The sequence below is a fragment of the Myotis daubentonii genome, chromosome 6, assembly GCF_963259705.1.
Source record: "Myotis daubentonii chromosome 6, mMyoDau2.1, whole genome shotgun sequence".
Lineage (NCBI taxonomy): Eukaryota > Metazoa > Chordata > Mammalia > Chiroptera > Vespertilionidae > Myotis > Myotis daubentonii.
In genome coordinates, this window is record NC_081845.1 from 38,421,004 (window position 1) to 38,436,202 (window position 15,199).

Here is a 15,199-nt window from a genome sequence, read left to right on the forward strand (position 1 = left end):
AGGAAGCCACAGAGAGCCTGTGGCGGAGGCAGCCGCTGCCTAAGGCACGCAGCCCTGCAGCCTAGAGCAGTGATGGCGAACCTTTTGAGCTCGGCGTGTCAGCATTTTGAAAAACCCTAACTTAACTGTGGTGCTGTGTCACATATAGAAATTTTTTAATATTTGCAACCATAGTAAAACAAAGACTTATATTTTGATATTTATTTTATATATTTAAATGCCATTTAACAAAGAAAAATCAACCAAAAAAATGAGTTCGCGTGTCACCTCTGACATGTGTGTCATAGGTTCGCCATCACTGGCCTAGAGAGCAACTCTCACACTCAATCACACCTTCTCCCCAGATGGGAGACAGGGGATGCTCCCACAGCAGGGGAACCGCAGTTGCACTCGCTGAGAAGAGTAAGGTAGTTGAAGCCCTGAATCAGCAGGAGCCGAGAGGGCAGGGGGAGAAAGGGCCTTTCCTGCCACAGCGGAGACAGAGCGAGCTGGGCCTCCCGCAGGGCAGGGCGATGGTGCCTGCCACGGAGGGGCCCTGGGGACTCTGGATCCTCCTAGGGAACCTCCCAGGGGCCCTCTGGCAGGCTTTGGAACCCTGCTGGCTTCCTGGCTTCCTCCTCGGTGCCCCCTTCCCTTTAACTCATTAACCAGGGCACAGGTTCTTCTCAACCCGGCCGGCCGCATAGCAGACTCACCTGTGAACCTTGTTACAAACAGGTTATGGACCTCACTCACCCCAGAGCTCCCGAATCAGAGTTCTTGGGGATGAGGCCAGGATAAGTGTTTTTCTTAAATTCCGCAGCGGATCCCATTGCACCCGCCACAATGAATGAAGAACCGAGTGAAGGCAAGTTGCTCCGGGCCACAGGGCGAAAGCATAGGGTCCAGAGAGCAGACGGCAAACCTCAGGGATTTAAATCACTCTCGTCTGTCCTTACCCTCAGACGCACAACATTATATTTATCTGGAAGGTTGCACACCTTCTAGTGCTGAGTTCCTGTTTAACCCCGCATCGTTACAACACTCAGGATTTACAGAGCGCCTTCACAACCACGTTTCGAGGGATTGCCCCCTGTCAGGCTCTGTATCGGGCTCTTTCTACAGGTCGGCTCATTTCTCATCCAGCAGCTCTGCGAAGTGGACAGCAATTGACCAGGTCCTCTCAGGCGAGGGAGGCTAAAACCTCTCTTGTGAAAAGTGCCAACACAGGGACTTAAACTCAGAGCCCTGGGTCTCTCCCCTGGGCTCTCAGATGTGTGTTTGGTCCTCGTGACTCCCTGCAGCCGGGCAGCAATGATCAGGGCCCCGTTTCAGAGGTGAAAAGAGGTTCTGAGAGATTCTCTCATCAAACGACGCCACCTGAACCCCAGCTCACGAGCAAACGGCACCTTTCCACAGCCCTTGCCGGTGCAAAACTGCCTGGGCGAGGGCAGGGCCCTTCTCCATTCGCGGGGGTGGGGGTGGGGGGTGGGGGTAAGGGTTATTGAAAACACTCATCTACTGCCCCCAGTCCCTGTTCTAGCCCAGCATGAGAATTCTTCTAAAAATGGGCATTTTAAAAATGGAAGAAGCTGTCCTCTTTCCTCCGGTGTGTATCAGAGATTTCCCACCTTCAGGGTACGGGCCCCGCTGTGAGGTCAAGTAGTTTCAGACGCCCTGAGCCAACGTGGACAGTGAAGCGAGGGAGCTCAGCTGACCAGTAACACAGCTGCTCACGACCGTGTGTAGTGTCACTCAGCAGCATGACTCAATTCAGAGTAGCTTTTAGCCATATTTTCTCAATCACAATGATGTGTATATACCTTTAAACAACAGAAGCTTATATGTATGCAATCTATAGGAAAAGCAGAGAGAGAGAGAGAAGAGAAAAGCCACAGAAGAAAGCATGACAGTGTCCAATGAATTAAGTTTTTGTGCCCCCAACTGCAAATAACATTCAGCCCCTCCCAGATATTTCTAAATTATAATCATCTTTAACAGGCTGCTGTTGCTTGTAGAAATATAACCACCCAAATGCATACCAATCTTTAACCACACAGGGCACAGGAAAACAATTAACCTTACTTGGAGGACACTTACAGACTCACAGCGAGGAGGCTTACCTAGGAATGATGACAGCAGGACTAGGAGCGTGTTAGCGTCTTCATCTCCAAAGCATGACAAGGCGTTCGTGGTATTTTCACTGAAGTTCCACAACGTTTTGCAAACTAAGCAGGCCAGCTGCCAGTCCGTCGGACCAAAGTCTCTCAAACAACCCACTAACCTGGGGTAACGGAAGTCAAATTGCGAGGTTATTAGGTCAGGCTCTCCTTAACTTGCACATTTCTAGCACAATGATGATTATCCTCCTGCAATATTTATATGTAATGTGTACCATCCAGTGATTCTTTACAATATGTTCATATCTACAAAGGCAAGTGGCTCCAAGGGCACCGTAATCTACTTCTGAATTAGTGTAAGGGTCCAACGGCACCTAAGGCCCCCCTTCGGCCCTAACTCAGCTCTTCCAAACGCTGAAATCCTGCTGGCCCGGGGAATGGCCAGAGGGGCCTGCACTCCCCGAGAGCTGTGCCCTCTGAACCTGAGAGAGGCGGGACTCTGTGCCTCCACACTTACTTTTTAACGCTGCCTCCTTCCTTTAGGATGGCGTGCTTGTCCTTATCCACGGCCAGGTTCAGGAGAACGCCGCAGGCAGAGAAGCACATGTCCGGATGCGTGGCGTCCAGCAGCGCGATCATGAACTTGTGTACTGGGAGGCAGAGAACACACGCGGACCCACCCGTGAAGTGCGGGGTGCTCAGCTGTGGCTCATTCCCCCTTATGGAAGGGGAAAGGGCAAAGGGGAATGGGCGTGGCTTGCAAAAAAAACCCCGGCAAACCCTGCCAGGGGATTTAACCCTTTCTTCCTACCGCACCGCCCATCGCCCAGCAGTGACCTGCTCCCCCCCCAGCAGTGACCTGCTCCCCCCCCAGCTCCTCTGTCCCCAGGCACCGCTGCGTCTGGCCCCGAGAGCGCTCCCTCTCACGGCTGTGGTCCAGTCCCTGCCGGTGGAAAGGAGGGAGCCATGGACTCCAGCCACGCAGGTGACGCTCATCTTGGGGCCTTTTTTTTTTTTTTTAAAATATATTTTTATTGATTTCAGAGAGGAAGGGAGAGGGAGAGAGAGATAGAAACACCAATGATGAGAGAGAATCATTGATTGAATGCCTCCTGCATGCCCCACACTGGGGATTGAGCCCACAACCCAGGCATGTGCCCTGACCGGGAATCGAACCCTGAACTCCTGGTCGAGCTCAACCATTGAGCCATGCCTGCCGGGCTCACAGGCCTTTGGAATCTCCAGCAGCATTTTTCTCTAAATACACGGCCCTGGCGAGGGCTCCTGATGGTATCTTCCCCCAAGTCCTCCAGGGCCACAGAAGTCTTCATCAGAACCCTGGAAACCGGGCTGTGGCCAGGCAGGACTGCCTGGGCTGGGGGCATCGCAAGTGAGGACCTCTCCCCGCCTCTGGGAAGCGGTTTCCCCCACTCCTGGGAATTGGACTTGTTGTCTTATTTCCGGTCCCCAGCAGGGCCTGGGTCAGGGCTGGGGAGAAGGGATAGGTGTGTTCTCTGCCTCCTCCCGTTTTCCTGCTCACCTGGGAGGTGGCCACCCTGTTCTGACCTGGGCCCCACGGATGGACTCGGGGGTGAGCTTGGCAAAGGCTGCCTCACACACGTGTGTTCCTAAGAGTCTAAAGACCGTACACCAGGATGGAGGAGTTACCTCTGCGGAAGTGAGATGGTGCGAGACAGCCTGTGCTGCTGTTCCTCTCTGTCTCTATTATCTAAATTTTCTGGCATAAACATGGGTAATTGGGTATTTGTGGAAGAGAAAGGGGTGCTGTGATAAATCATAAATCCTTTACTGGGAAGGCCGTGGAGGGCAGTCACACCCCAGGCCTATACCTTCTTTCCTTAAAGGTTTTAAGCCAGGCCCTGTCCACTGGTCTGCTGCATCTAGGGCCACACACCTTTGAGATGCCAGAAGTAACACCCCTCAGAGGGGTAACACCCTTAAGAAAGCATATCATCTTGTGGCCCAGTTCCCACCTGGCTTTCTCCCACCCTCACCTAATTCTCCTTACACCCCTTCCTTACTTTCAAATGCACAAGAGAACCCACAAACTTGTTATTCTCAGGAGCATTTGAGATTTTGCTCCCCAGTGCATGGTGTCAGTTTGGCTCAAATCAGCTCATAAAAATTCTCTACAGGTTTGGACATTTCTTACATCAACATATTTTTAGTTATTAATCTTACATGAGCTATTTGAAACATACAAAGGATGGCTAGTATAAACTCGTGTATAACTGCCACCCAATGTAAGAAAGGTCTGAATTTGCAAAGGAAGATGGAGATCAAATGCTATCAAAAGAGAAAGGACCACTGTATATATGGAACTTTCTTTTTCAAGGAAGAAAACATTACAAATCCAATTTTATACCTGGACATTCCTTCCCCTCCAAAGATAACTTCTACCTGAAATGTGGAGTTTATCCGTTCCAAATACCATTGATACCTTACACCATTATTACATGAGCACATGACATAAACAATACCCAAGATTGTTTTGCATATTTTAAAACTTGCCTTAATGGCATTATTCTGTATATATCCCCCTATCACTAACACCTTTGCTCCTAGCTTAGGTGTTTGAGGTTGATCCATGTTGGTCCATGAACCGCTAGTTCATTCATTTGTTGCTGTAGGACATTTTATGGCACGAATAAACCACAATGTGCTTATCCTCTTGCCTGTTGATGGACACTTAAGTTGTTTCCATCTTTTGCTATGACAAGCAGTACTGTAATGGGCATTCTAGTACTTGAAGGAGACAGTCTCTTGAGTAACTATTCCCAAGGACAGAAATGAGCAAATGAGTATAGATGACTTCCTCTCTCTCTCTCTCTCTCTCTCTCTCTCTCTCTCTCTCTCTCTCTCTCTCTCTTTCTCTCTTTCTCTTCTTTCTCAGGTATCAGAAGACCTCTCACGAGGGAGAGGGATCACAGAGAACATGCCTAGTCCCTCTTGGCATCCTGAGCTGACAGCCGAATTACTGCGTGCGGAACAAAATGTGAGGCACTCACTCCTCCCAAAGCAGAAACAAGCATCACGTTGTCGTGGCCCAAGCTCTGAGACGGCGCCACTGTTTTCTGGCAAGAAGTGCATGTTTATGGACACAAGTGTCACTAACTCACCATTCCTCCGCACAATGAAATCGCAGACGTCATGGTCCTGGGAGAGATTTCCAAACACACGCACAGCCTCCAGGACTCCGTCCATGTTCTTACTCACGAGAAGCTTTACAAGCACTGGGTTTGGTGACCAAAGAGTAAAATCAGTGAATTTAAATTTTGATTTAAAGGCGATTGGAAACTAATTATCAATAGCACAATAATAGTACATACTGATACTGATAATTCAAAAATTAAAAATGATAATAAAATGCAAACTGTAGGGGCCTTCAGCAAGAATTAAGAAGCTAACTTTTCTGCACAGTCTAATTTCCCAGAATCAAATCAGGCTCTTAGATATTTGTGCCAGGAAATGAGAAGCTATGAATGGTTCTAGTGCTGTGTTTAGTTAATAAAATCAAAACCTTCGATGAACATGCCTCTACCCAAACCCAACTCTGAACCTTACATTCAGCAACATGTAGCTTTTGCTCTTGAATCACAGAGTTCTTTACTTGGTAGTAAGATAAGTTGTTGATTGTTGCTGTAGTATTGATCACCAGCTCCTCACAGTCATCAATTGACTTGTATTCTGAAACAAAGTAAGGGTGTCACAGACGCATCGCAGGGACAGTAACAGTGCCGTCCTCTCGGCAGCCACAACCCCAGCAGCAGCAGGGATGTGCCCTTGTGCTGGGCAAGGTCTGTGCAGGGCAAGGTCTTGTGCTGGGCAAGGTCTGTGCAAGGTCTGTGCTGTTTGCTGCCTTATTTCCATGGCTCTTCCTGCAGGGAAATGCGCCACATGCAGGGGCCTCCTCCTGCCCAGGGTTTAGAACACTGAGTTCCATCCCTCCAACCGAGGGGTCTGGAAAAGTCCAGGCCCTGTGTCTGCAGTAAAGCAAGGGTGCTGATGCCCCAGTGAGCGCAGCCGTCTCTAAGTCCCCTGGTTCACCCTGACCCGAAACACACAGATGCTGGCCACTTCTCACCTGCTCTGGCCACTTCTCACCTGCTCTGCTACAACCTATAGCCCGTCTCTCATGCCTAACTGGCTTCTCTTCATCCACCTTTGCCTCCCTGAGTCTATCCTCAGCAAGGTTATCCTTTAAAAGTCAGTCAGATAACGTCATTGCTCTCACTTGGCCCTCAGACCCTCTCTGGGCTGCCCCAGTCCTGACCTCTCTGGCCGCATCTGCTGCTCCAGCCCCCAGCCACCCCCGGACCGACAGCACTGGTCTGTGTGCTCTTTCTGAACATGGCAGAGGAGCCTTTCTGAGGATGTTGGCACGGCTGTTCCCTCTGTCGGGAATGTATCCTTTCCCCAGTTGTCCACTTAGCTCATGCCTCACATGCTCTGGGTTGTTGCTCAGCTGTCACCTTATTGGACAGTTTCCTTAATCACCCTATATAAAATGGCACCCATCATTCTCTCTGCTCCTGACCCAACTTCAGTGTTTTCCATAGAACACGTGACCACTTGGCTTACATGTTTAACATATGTCTTCTAGCCCTAAAACTTAAGTTCCACGAGGACTAGTAACTCATCTGTTTTAGTCATTGCTACGTTCCCAGCATCTTAAGCAGCGTTTGCCATATAGGGAGTGCTCAATAACTAGTTGCTGGATGCAAGAATAGGTGAATGAATTCGTGACTAAATGAATGAATGAGTGAATGAACCTTTTAGCTTAGCACACAGACCCTCAGTAATTCTGCCCCTGCCTTCCACTCAGCCTCCAGACTTATCTGGCCACAGTGCAGAGAAGGGCAGAGGTGAGGACGCCAGTGAGAAGCCGCCTGTGGTAGTCAGATGCCGAATCATGTAGCTTAGGCTTGGGTGGTGGTGGGGATGGAGCACAGTGGACAGGCTGACAACTATTTCGGGAGGAAAATGGAGAGTATGAGGTGAAGGCCAGATTGGGGGGTGAGGGAGAAGAACCCCCCCGTGTGATCCCTGGGCTTCTGAATTACGTAAGTGGGTGAACATAACCCGGAAGAGGGTCCGGCTGGGGAGAAGGTCATGAGTTGAGCTTTGATATCTTGAGTTGCCTTTGAAGTACCCACACTTGGTGAGGGGTAAGCTGGACATTAGGCCTGGCAGTCAGAGGAAGTCACACTGGCTACACTGAGCCAACGACAGCAACGTGAGCAGGCTTCTGCCTCTCACCTCCGACCCTGCATATCCCCTCCACTCCTGCCCCAGCCTGGCAGGGAGCTACCTCCACACCTGCACACACCTTGGGACCTGCCTGGTTAAGAAGTGCCTTTGACCTCCTGTATGAAACCAAACTTCCTCAGGGAATAAGAGGGAGGCGGTGAGCTGAGCAGGGGACGTGCTAGCTCTTACGTTTTCTGATTTCATTCTCTCGCCCTTTGGCCTTCTTTTCATGAAAGGGAATGGCCTTTTAGAGCTTACTCTATTCAAAGGAAGATTCAGTCATTCGTGTGCTACAGAAAACATATTCTCATTTATTCCGTCTTTCTCCAAGTATTCATGGAGCGTCTACTATGTCCCGACTCCCGTGCTGGCCTTGTGGGTGGGAGCGCCGCTGGCTGAAGGACCAGGGTGTGTGCTCAGATGGAGTTACTTGATACGTTTGGACTTGCTTGGGACCGGACAACCAAAACCTTGTTTCTATTTCTCCCTTTTGGAACGAGAATGTCTAACCTGTGCCTGCCCCACCACTGTGTTTTGGAAGCAACCTGCCTGGTTTTACAGATTTACAGCTGGAGAGGAATTTGTTTTCCTCAGGCTAAGGCGTATCTCAAGTCACACAATATCTGATTTAGATGACATTTCAATGAGGTTATGGACCTTGGACTTTAGAGTTGATGCTGGAATGAGTTAAGACTTTTGGGGCTGCTGAGAAGGAATGAATGTATTTTTCATATGAAAAGGATGTGAATTTGGGGGTACCAGGGGCAGAATACTATTGACTGAATTGTGTTCACTTCCCCAGGTTCATATATTAAAGCCCTAACCTCCAATGCATTGTATTTGGAAACAGGGGTTTTAAGAGGCAATTAAAGTTAAATGAGGTCCTAAGGGTAGCGTCCTTATTCGGTGGGACTGGTGGCATTATAGGGAGAGGAAGAGAGAGGCATTCTCTCGCTCTCCACGTGCACGCCTTGAGGAAAGGCCGTGTGAACAGTCATCTGCAAGCCGGGAAGAGAGCTCACAGGAACCAGAGAGGCCAGCACCGGAGTTCTGGCCTCCAGAACTCTGAGAAATGCATTTCTGGTTTGTAAGCCAGCCGAGCCGGCCTGTAGTGTTTTGTTATGGCAGCTTGAGCTGACTAATACAGGGGAAAGATAGGACCTGGATAACCTGGGGCTGTAATGACAAATAACGTGACAACCTGAAAAATAAAAAGAAAGGTAAACTTTAATCATGTGGGCTAACCATGGAAAAATTTGGGATTTTAAACCCTTTGTGGTTATTTTGGCCAGTTTTTGGTAACTTGATTGGAATACTTTTTAAATACTGCAATGTAATTCACATACCATAAGATGCACCCTCTTCATGTGGGTTTTAGCTGTAATTCATATTACTATTTTTTTAAAAAATCTGGATTATCTTTGAGGCATTTCTGAACAGAAGAGGAATTTTCTTTCACGGGGCTGAGAAAAAAAAAGCGAGCTGACTGTACAAATAAAACCCTGAGCACACCCAGCCCACAGAGCTGTCCCTGCTGCAGGGAGCAGCCCCTGTGTACCCCACAGCCCCGCGGGCCGAGGGCCTTACCCAGAGTGGCGAGGAGCAGGCCCACCACCTGCGGGTTGGCGGCCAGGGCCGGCCCGACGCCCGGGTGGATGGCCAGGTTGGCGAGCACGCGGGTCAGCTTGATGAGCACGTCCTCCACCTGGGCCCGCGGCTTCTGTGGCGTGGGCCGCTCATCTCCAGCACCCGCGGGCCTCTCGGGATGCAGGTCCAGCTCGTAGAAGGCGCGGAACAGCGACAGCAGGGTCGGGATGCTCTCTTTCTCTCTGAAAAACTGCTCACGAGCCTGGTTGTTTTTCGCTGTCAGGTTGCCAAGAATGAAAACAATACGAACGACTAAGTCCTGCAATAAATGACAGACCGTGGGTTTCGAGTGCACAGCGGCTGGGACAAATTGTTGGAAAGAGTTCAGTATTCCATTTACCCACGATTTAACTAATCGTGAAAGGGAACAAGTCTGGCTTGGACTAACTTGTACAGGAGTTGATTCCCAAGATTGGTGCAAACTGACAGAGGTGATTAAGGCAGAAGACAAGCTGGTCGATGCTATATCATTAGAAGGTCTATTAACTTCAGATCCTTCGTGGGGAATGCTAATGCTAAGCTTGTTCTGGAGGATCCGGCTCTTTTCCTGGAGGTTCACCTGTGGAAGCGCTGCATTTCTAAACACCAGGCAACAACGTTTGGTCAGATTGTGTTACAGCGGGGTGTTGGCGGCATTACTGACGTTTGGGGCTGGATAATTCTTTGCTGGGCGCTAGCTGCCTTGTATTAGCATTCCTGGCCTCTACAGCCAGATACCAGTAGCACCTCCCCAGATGCCATAGCCAGAAATGACCCCTGGGGACATCACGGCCTTATCTCTGCATACCACTTTAAAGCAGGACTGGACTTGTCTTTCTTTCTTTCTTTTTTTTTTTTTAAATATATTTTATTGATTTTCTACAGAGAAGAAGGCAGAGGGATAGAGAGTCAGAAACATCGATGAGAGAGAAACATCGACCAGCTGCCTCCCGCACGCCCTCCAGTGGGGATGTGCCCGCAACCAAGGCACATGCCCCTGACCGGAATCGAACCCGGGACCCTTGAGTCCGGAAGCCGACGCTCTATCCACTGAGCCAAACCGGTTCGGCTGGACTTGTCTTTCTTGACCTGGGTAGTGGTTACATGGGCGACACCTTTACAACTGTTTGCTAACTGGTACATATGTGTTTCATGAACTTTTCTGTATATATGATATATTTCACAAAAAATTAATAAATGTTTCTAAAAACCCCAAGGTGAGTACATTTTACAACTAAACCAGATACAGCAACAATTACGTTCATAATTCAACAACAGACCTATGAGTGTGGCCGACCTTGCACACGGTGGTGAAGGGGGTCCTGGGAGGGAGAGATTTGAAAGGAGAACTTATGACCGGTTGCAACCGGCTTGGGTGCTAATGGTCTTGTGCGGAGGGTGGAGTCAGGCTGTGAACCCCGCATTGCCCAGCCCTGGAGTCCTTTCTGCAGCCATGCCCTACTTCCCACGTGTTTGTCGTTTAGTAATCTCCTCCTTGGATTTGCCTTCTTTCAGAACAGCGAGGGAATGATCTCCTTTTAAAATGCAACTATGTCACCGGGAGGGATTCCAATAACCTTTGTTTATCAGATTAGCAGTTACCAGCAGCCTTAGAGAAAAAGTCCAAAGGCAGAGGAGGACGGGGCTGTAGGTAAAAGCAGGCTTCCTTAGCGGCCATCTTGCTTCAAAATACAAAGGAGCTCTACCAACCCTCACAGGTGGCTAATCCAGGAAGACTCAAAGCTGCTTTTCTTTTTAAAGTTCCCTCGGGCCCCTCCCACTTCTAAGATTCTTTCATTCTAGCATCTCTGTGGCCTAGGGACCTGGGGAGAGGGAACTAGGTGGTAAGGCAGGAAGGGTTCACGCTGCTAGGAGCCATCTCTCCCTGCCGTCAGAGAGGAAAAGGAGGGGGCGGTTCCTGGCAGCAGCGATGCCAACTGCAGGATGGCATGCGAGATCCACGGAAGGGGCCGGCAGATTGCGCAGTCTGCCTCAACACGCTTCCAGCAGCTGCTGCGCTCACCCTGTCTGTCGTCTTTTCTCGGGGTTGGCTGAGGCTTTCTCCCCTCCCCTCCTCCCTCTTCTCAAAACATTCTCCACGAATGGAGGGAGCACGGGACAGGCCAAAATAGAAGCCGTCTCCAGGAGGCTGGCAGGAGTGGCGTTTCCTTTTTCCCAAGCCAGCACTTGTCTTGACTCATCTGGAATCCTGCGAGCGGAGGCTGAGCAGGAGGGCGCTGCGGGCCCTGAGCTCACCACCGAGGGCTCCGCACCGCCCCGGGCACAGAACTGCACCAAGATGGCATGAGAGAGGTAATTGACTGTTCCACCGCCACAGTTCATCTCAAGTCTACAAAACATCACTTCACTAAAAATCCTCTCAAGATCTGAAAAACTGGACAAAGACCAAAAAATCACTGATTTGCAGAGACCGTGACTCCACAGCAGGAAACTCTTTCAATATGCAATTCTTTTCTGAGATACAGATTCTCTCCTTCCTTCTTAGACAATATCTGAGAACTACATATAAACCGACAGTGCACTTTTATGGCATTTCTACTAAATTTAACCCAAAGCTGCTTATTCCTACCACAGCTATGAAACAGCAAAACGAAGATGAAATAGGAGAGATACATAAAAAAAAAAAAAGAAGGCAGTCTAGTATAACCAGCTCATAATGACTTTCTAATTTTGCTTAAGGTGGCCTCGGCCTAGCAACAGCTGTGGCCAACCAGCGCTCAGACAGGTACGCCTCCTGCAAGAAGCCTGACCTCAGCCTGTGGGATATTCTCTCTGGTTTCACATGTGGTGCCCTAATGAGCAAGCACGTTACGCAATCTGCATGAGCCCCACAGGCTGTAGATAAAGCTGCTTTCACAGAAACAAAACAAGGAGCAGGACGCGGCTGGCAGAATGGTCCATGTCCGTTTCCAGCAGCAGCAGCAGTGGGTGTTGAAGGTTACTTTCCACGTGAGAGAGGTTGGCCTCCAGTCGAAGGAGGAGATGACCCTCTACTCAGAGATCTGGCAACTGATCCAGAGGCTCACTGACCCCAAAGTCCAACACAGGTGAAGAGAAGAGGCAGGACTTGAATAGATGCCCAAACTACCATCAGCCCATCGCCTCATTCCAATGACCCTCATCTTCCTACTCAGCCAGACTCAGCCCAAGGGACATTTTTGATTCCTCCCTGTCTCACTCCCCTCCCCAACCAGTCACCAAGTTCCCTCTGCTCTATCATCTCAAAATCTCCCCCCACTCCCTCCTGCCCATGCTCACTCTGGTTAACCTGTTGGGAGACTCTTGTCGGAGACCCTTGACGAGCTCCTCCCTGTGAGATCAACGTTAACACCACTTCTTGAAGAACAGTTCCTACGCCACGTCCTTGCTCAAAACATCCACTGCCTATCAAGCGCCAAAGCCAGCACCTAATGCACCATCTGGCCCCATGGGACCACTTCTGCGTTACCGCACACGGCTCCCAGCCCACAGGGGACGCCTTTCTCCCCGACTCCCACACCCTTCCTATCCACCTTCCAATAACTGATGTGCACCGTGTTGCCCTGGGGAAGGAACCGCCTCGGGCTGTCACAGAAAGAATAACCGATGTTCAGCAGACTTCACTTAGTAGAGGAGTACTTCTAAGTACAGAAAAACATTTTAGAAAGATTTTTAAAAACAGGTTTAAATTGCAGGGGTTGTCAATGTGCTTAACCAGAAAATTACGTTAATCAACATGCTCTGTTTAAAACCTGGTTGGAAAGTTCTTGTGCAATCTGGATCTCAGAGCTGAATCAGGATTTGCAATTTATAACATTTACCCAACCTCCCACCCTCATTCAAAACCCCGAGGTGAACTGAGCTTATCGGTGGCCAGAGACCCGGTAAGTTTTACCAGTTTAGAAGCCAGACTGTGCTGCTGTAAAAATGCTAACGAACCGCAGGGTACGGAAAGTGGGCCAACAGTTTGCATAAGCGCCGAACCATGTACAATGGAGGGATCTGGGATGCTGGAGACTCAAAACCCAGAACCTAGTCGAAAGTCATTTAAAAACCAGAAGATTATACTTCATGCCTCCATCCATCTGTCCATCCCATCAGCGCTCATTGACTGAGCATCCACTATGTCAGTGATTTTCAACCCATGTGCCGCCGGTTTTCAAAACATGCAATACCCGACTAGTCAGCGGCACTGACCTCTTTACCTTTAGATTCTCAAATAAAAAAATGGCAAAAGCTGTCTGGTGTGAATGAATCAAAATTGTGCCTTTTATTTTTTTTAAGTCAGATCAGCAAAATATATATTTTTTTGGTGTGCCATAGAATTTTAGGAATTAGTTTATGTGTGCCATGAGATGGAAAAGGTTAAAAATCACCGCACGGTATGCTTCTGAGCACCAGGGCAATGCTAGAATCCCACTGCATCCTGTTCTTTAAGTCAGGCATTTGGGTTCCGTGCTGAGTCGGGAAGAGCCAGTTCCACAAGGGCAAAGCCGCAGGAGCTGGAAAGCATGAACAAGCTGAGGGCTTGTTGTGCTGCCTGCTCGCCCGGTCAGGGGTGCAGACCAAGGCCAGGGCTGAAAAAAAGGAGCAAGCTCAGCCAAATGCTTTCGGCATCCACTGGGAACGCGCCGGCAGAGGGCCTGGGAAGAGAGCCACAGGGCACGCTCCTGCCAGGCAGAAGGTGGAGGGGGAACCGCAGCCAAGTGGCCACAGAAAGGCGCCAGGGTGAGAGGTGGAGGGGCCTGCCTCACCCATCCGCCCCGGCCCCAGAGAGGGTGAGGGGAGAGAGAGGTCATGCTGTCCCTGGGCAGCCGCACAGCCGTGCTTGCGTTAGAGAAGAACAGTGAGAAGAGTGGCAGACGTCCCTGTGCCGCAGCCCCCACCGTCCCGTCATTCCTGGTCTCATTTTCAACACCACGATGCCCAAGCACCCAGGTCAGACGGGGCTCACATGGCTGGAGAGGGCGCTTAAGGGGAAGTCCGGATGGAATGAGAGGCCTGACTTTCAAAGCCGCCTAAGCAAGGACATGTCTGGTGGCTCCCGTACAGGGTTGCGCAGGCTCTGATGACGGCCCCACCCTGGAAGCCGTGTGTTAACTCTCCTCCCACCCACCGGACATTTCTGCAGGTGGAGAGGGTCAGCCTGGAGGTTGTTCAATAGACGTGAGTGGCGGGAATCGAGATAAGGGTTCTTTTTTTGGGACATTGACCTTTTGCAAAAATATTGCCAGTCTTAAAAGTCATGTTGGAGGCATTGTATCAGATACCCTGCCCGGCAGATATTTACAGGAGAAATGAGAAAAGTCCCTTTCTGGTCTTTCAAGAAACAAACCCAAATGTGTTTTGCGGCGATGCTAAATGCAGCCACGCCGACGTCAGAGGCAGCTCCCGAGGCTGCTCTCCACCAACCGCTCGTTCCTTCGTTACTAGGCCCATCTGTTTCACAGTCGGTTTGTCCCACATGCATTTCCCACCACAGAGCATACAGAACGTGCATGTTTCTTAAATGGAATTTGCCATTGAACTGAATTCTGGACAGTGTTTTTCATAGATATTTTACCTAATGCTGAAGTTCAGCTTTCGAATGGCATTAAGCCAACTGAAATGTTGTGCTTCGGTCTCACTTTGTATATGTGTGGCAACTGGGGTTATTAGCTGTGCCGTGGATCATGGACCAAGTAAGCTCACAGACATGAGCCCGAGTGGTGTCCCTGAGGAAGCCCCCTGTTAGAGCTGGGAGGAGTGGATCCCGTGTCTCCGAGGCTCCTGCTGAACAGAACCCCTGGCTCGTCCGTGACCATCCTGTACAGACAGGCCCCGGCCCCTGTGCAAAGAGGGGCAGTGTAAGCCTGATCGCGTTTTATTTTAAATGAACTAGTGTCCCTCAGATTTATTTGTTGCAAACTTCCGAAGGTTAGATATGGGTATATACAGAGGTTTCTCAAAGCAGGATTACCTGCAGGAATATTTTGTGACTATCCTATCTAATAATAGAGAAACATGGTAATTAACTGTATCTCTGACACCCTTCCCATTGGCTAATCAGCGAGATGTGCAAATTAACTGCCAGCCAAGATGGCGGCCGGCAGCCACGCAGCTGAAGCGAACAGGAGGCTTGCTTGCTCCAGTGACGGAGGAAGTCAAGGTTCCCCGCCTGCCCCAGCCCAGCGCTGAGCTCCAGATGCAACAATGTTGCAATT

The 15,199-nt window shown here is 49.9% G+C and overlaps 1 protein-coding gene across 1 annotated transcript in view; it reads right to left on the bottom strand.

Annotated features, from left to right (window-relative positions):
* The window catches only part of ARMC2 (armadillo repeat containing 2), a 92,568-nt gene that overhangs the window by 4,220 nt on the left and 73,149 nt on the right, over positions 1–15,199 (bottom strand). Inside the window, exons 13-17 of the mRNA XM_059700768.1 lie at positions 8,958–9,276; positions 5,685–5,807; positions 5,240–5,353; positions 2,617–2,749; positions 2,103–2,263 (exon numbers count right to left, since the gene is read on the bottom strand). Coding sequence (XP_059556751.1) covers positions 2,103–2,263; positions 2,617–2,749; positions 5,240–5,353; positions 5,685–5,807; positions 8,958–9,276 — 850 coding nt within the window. The remainder of the gene's footprint in view (positions 1–2,102; positions 2,264–2,616; positions 2,750–5,239; positions 5,354–5,684; positions 5,808–8,957; positions 9,277–15,199) is intronic.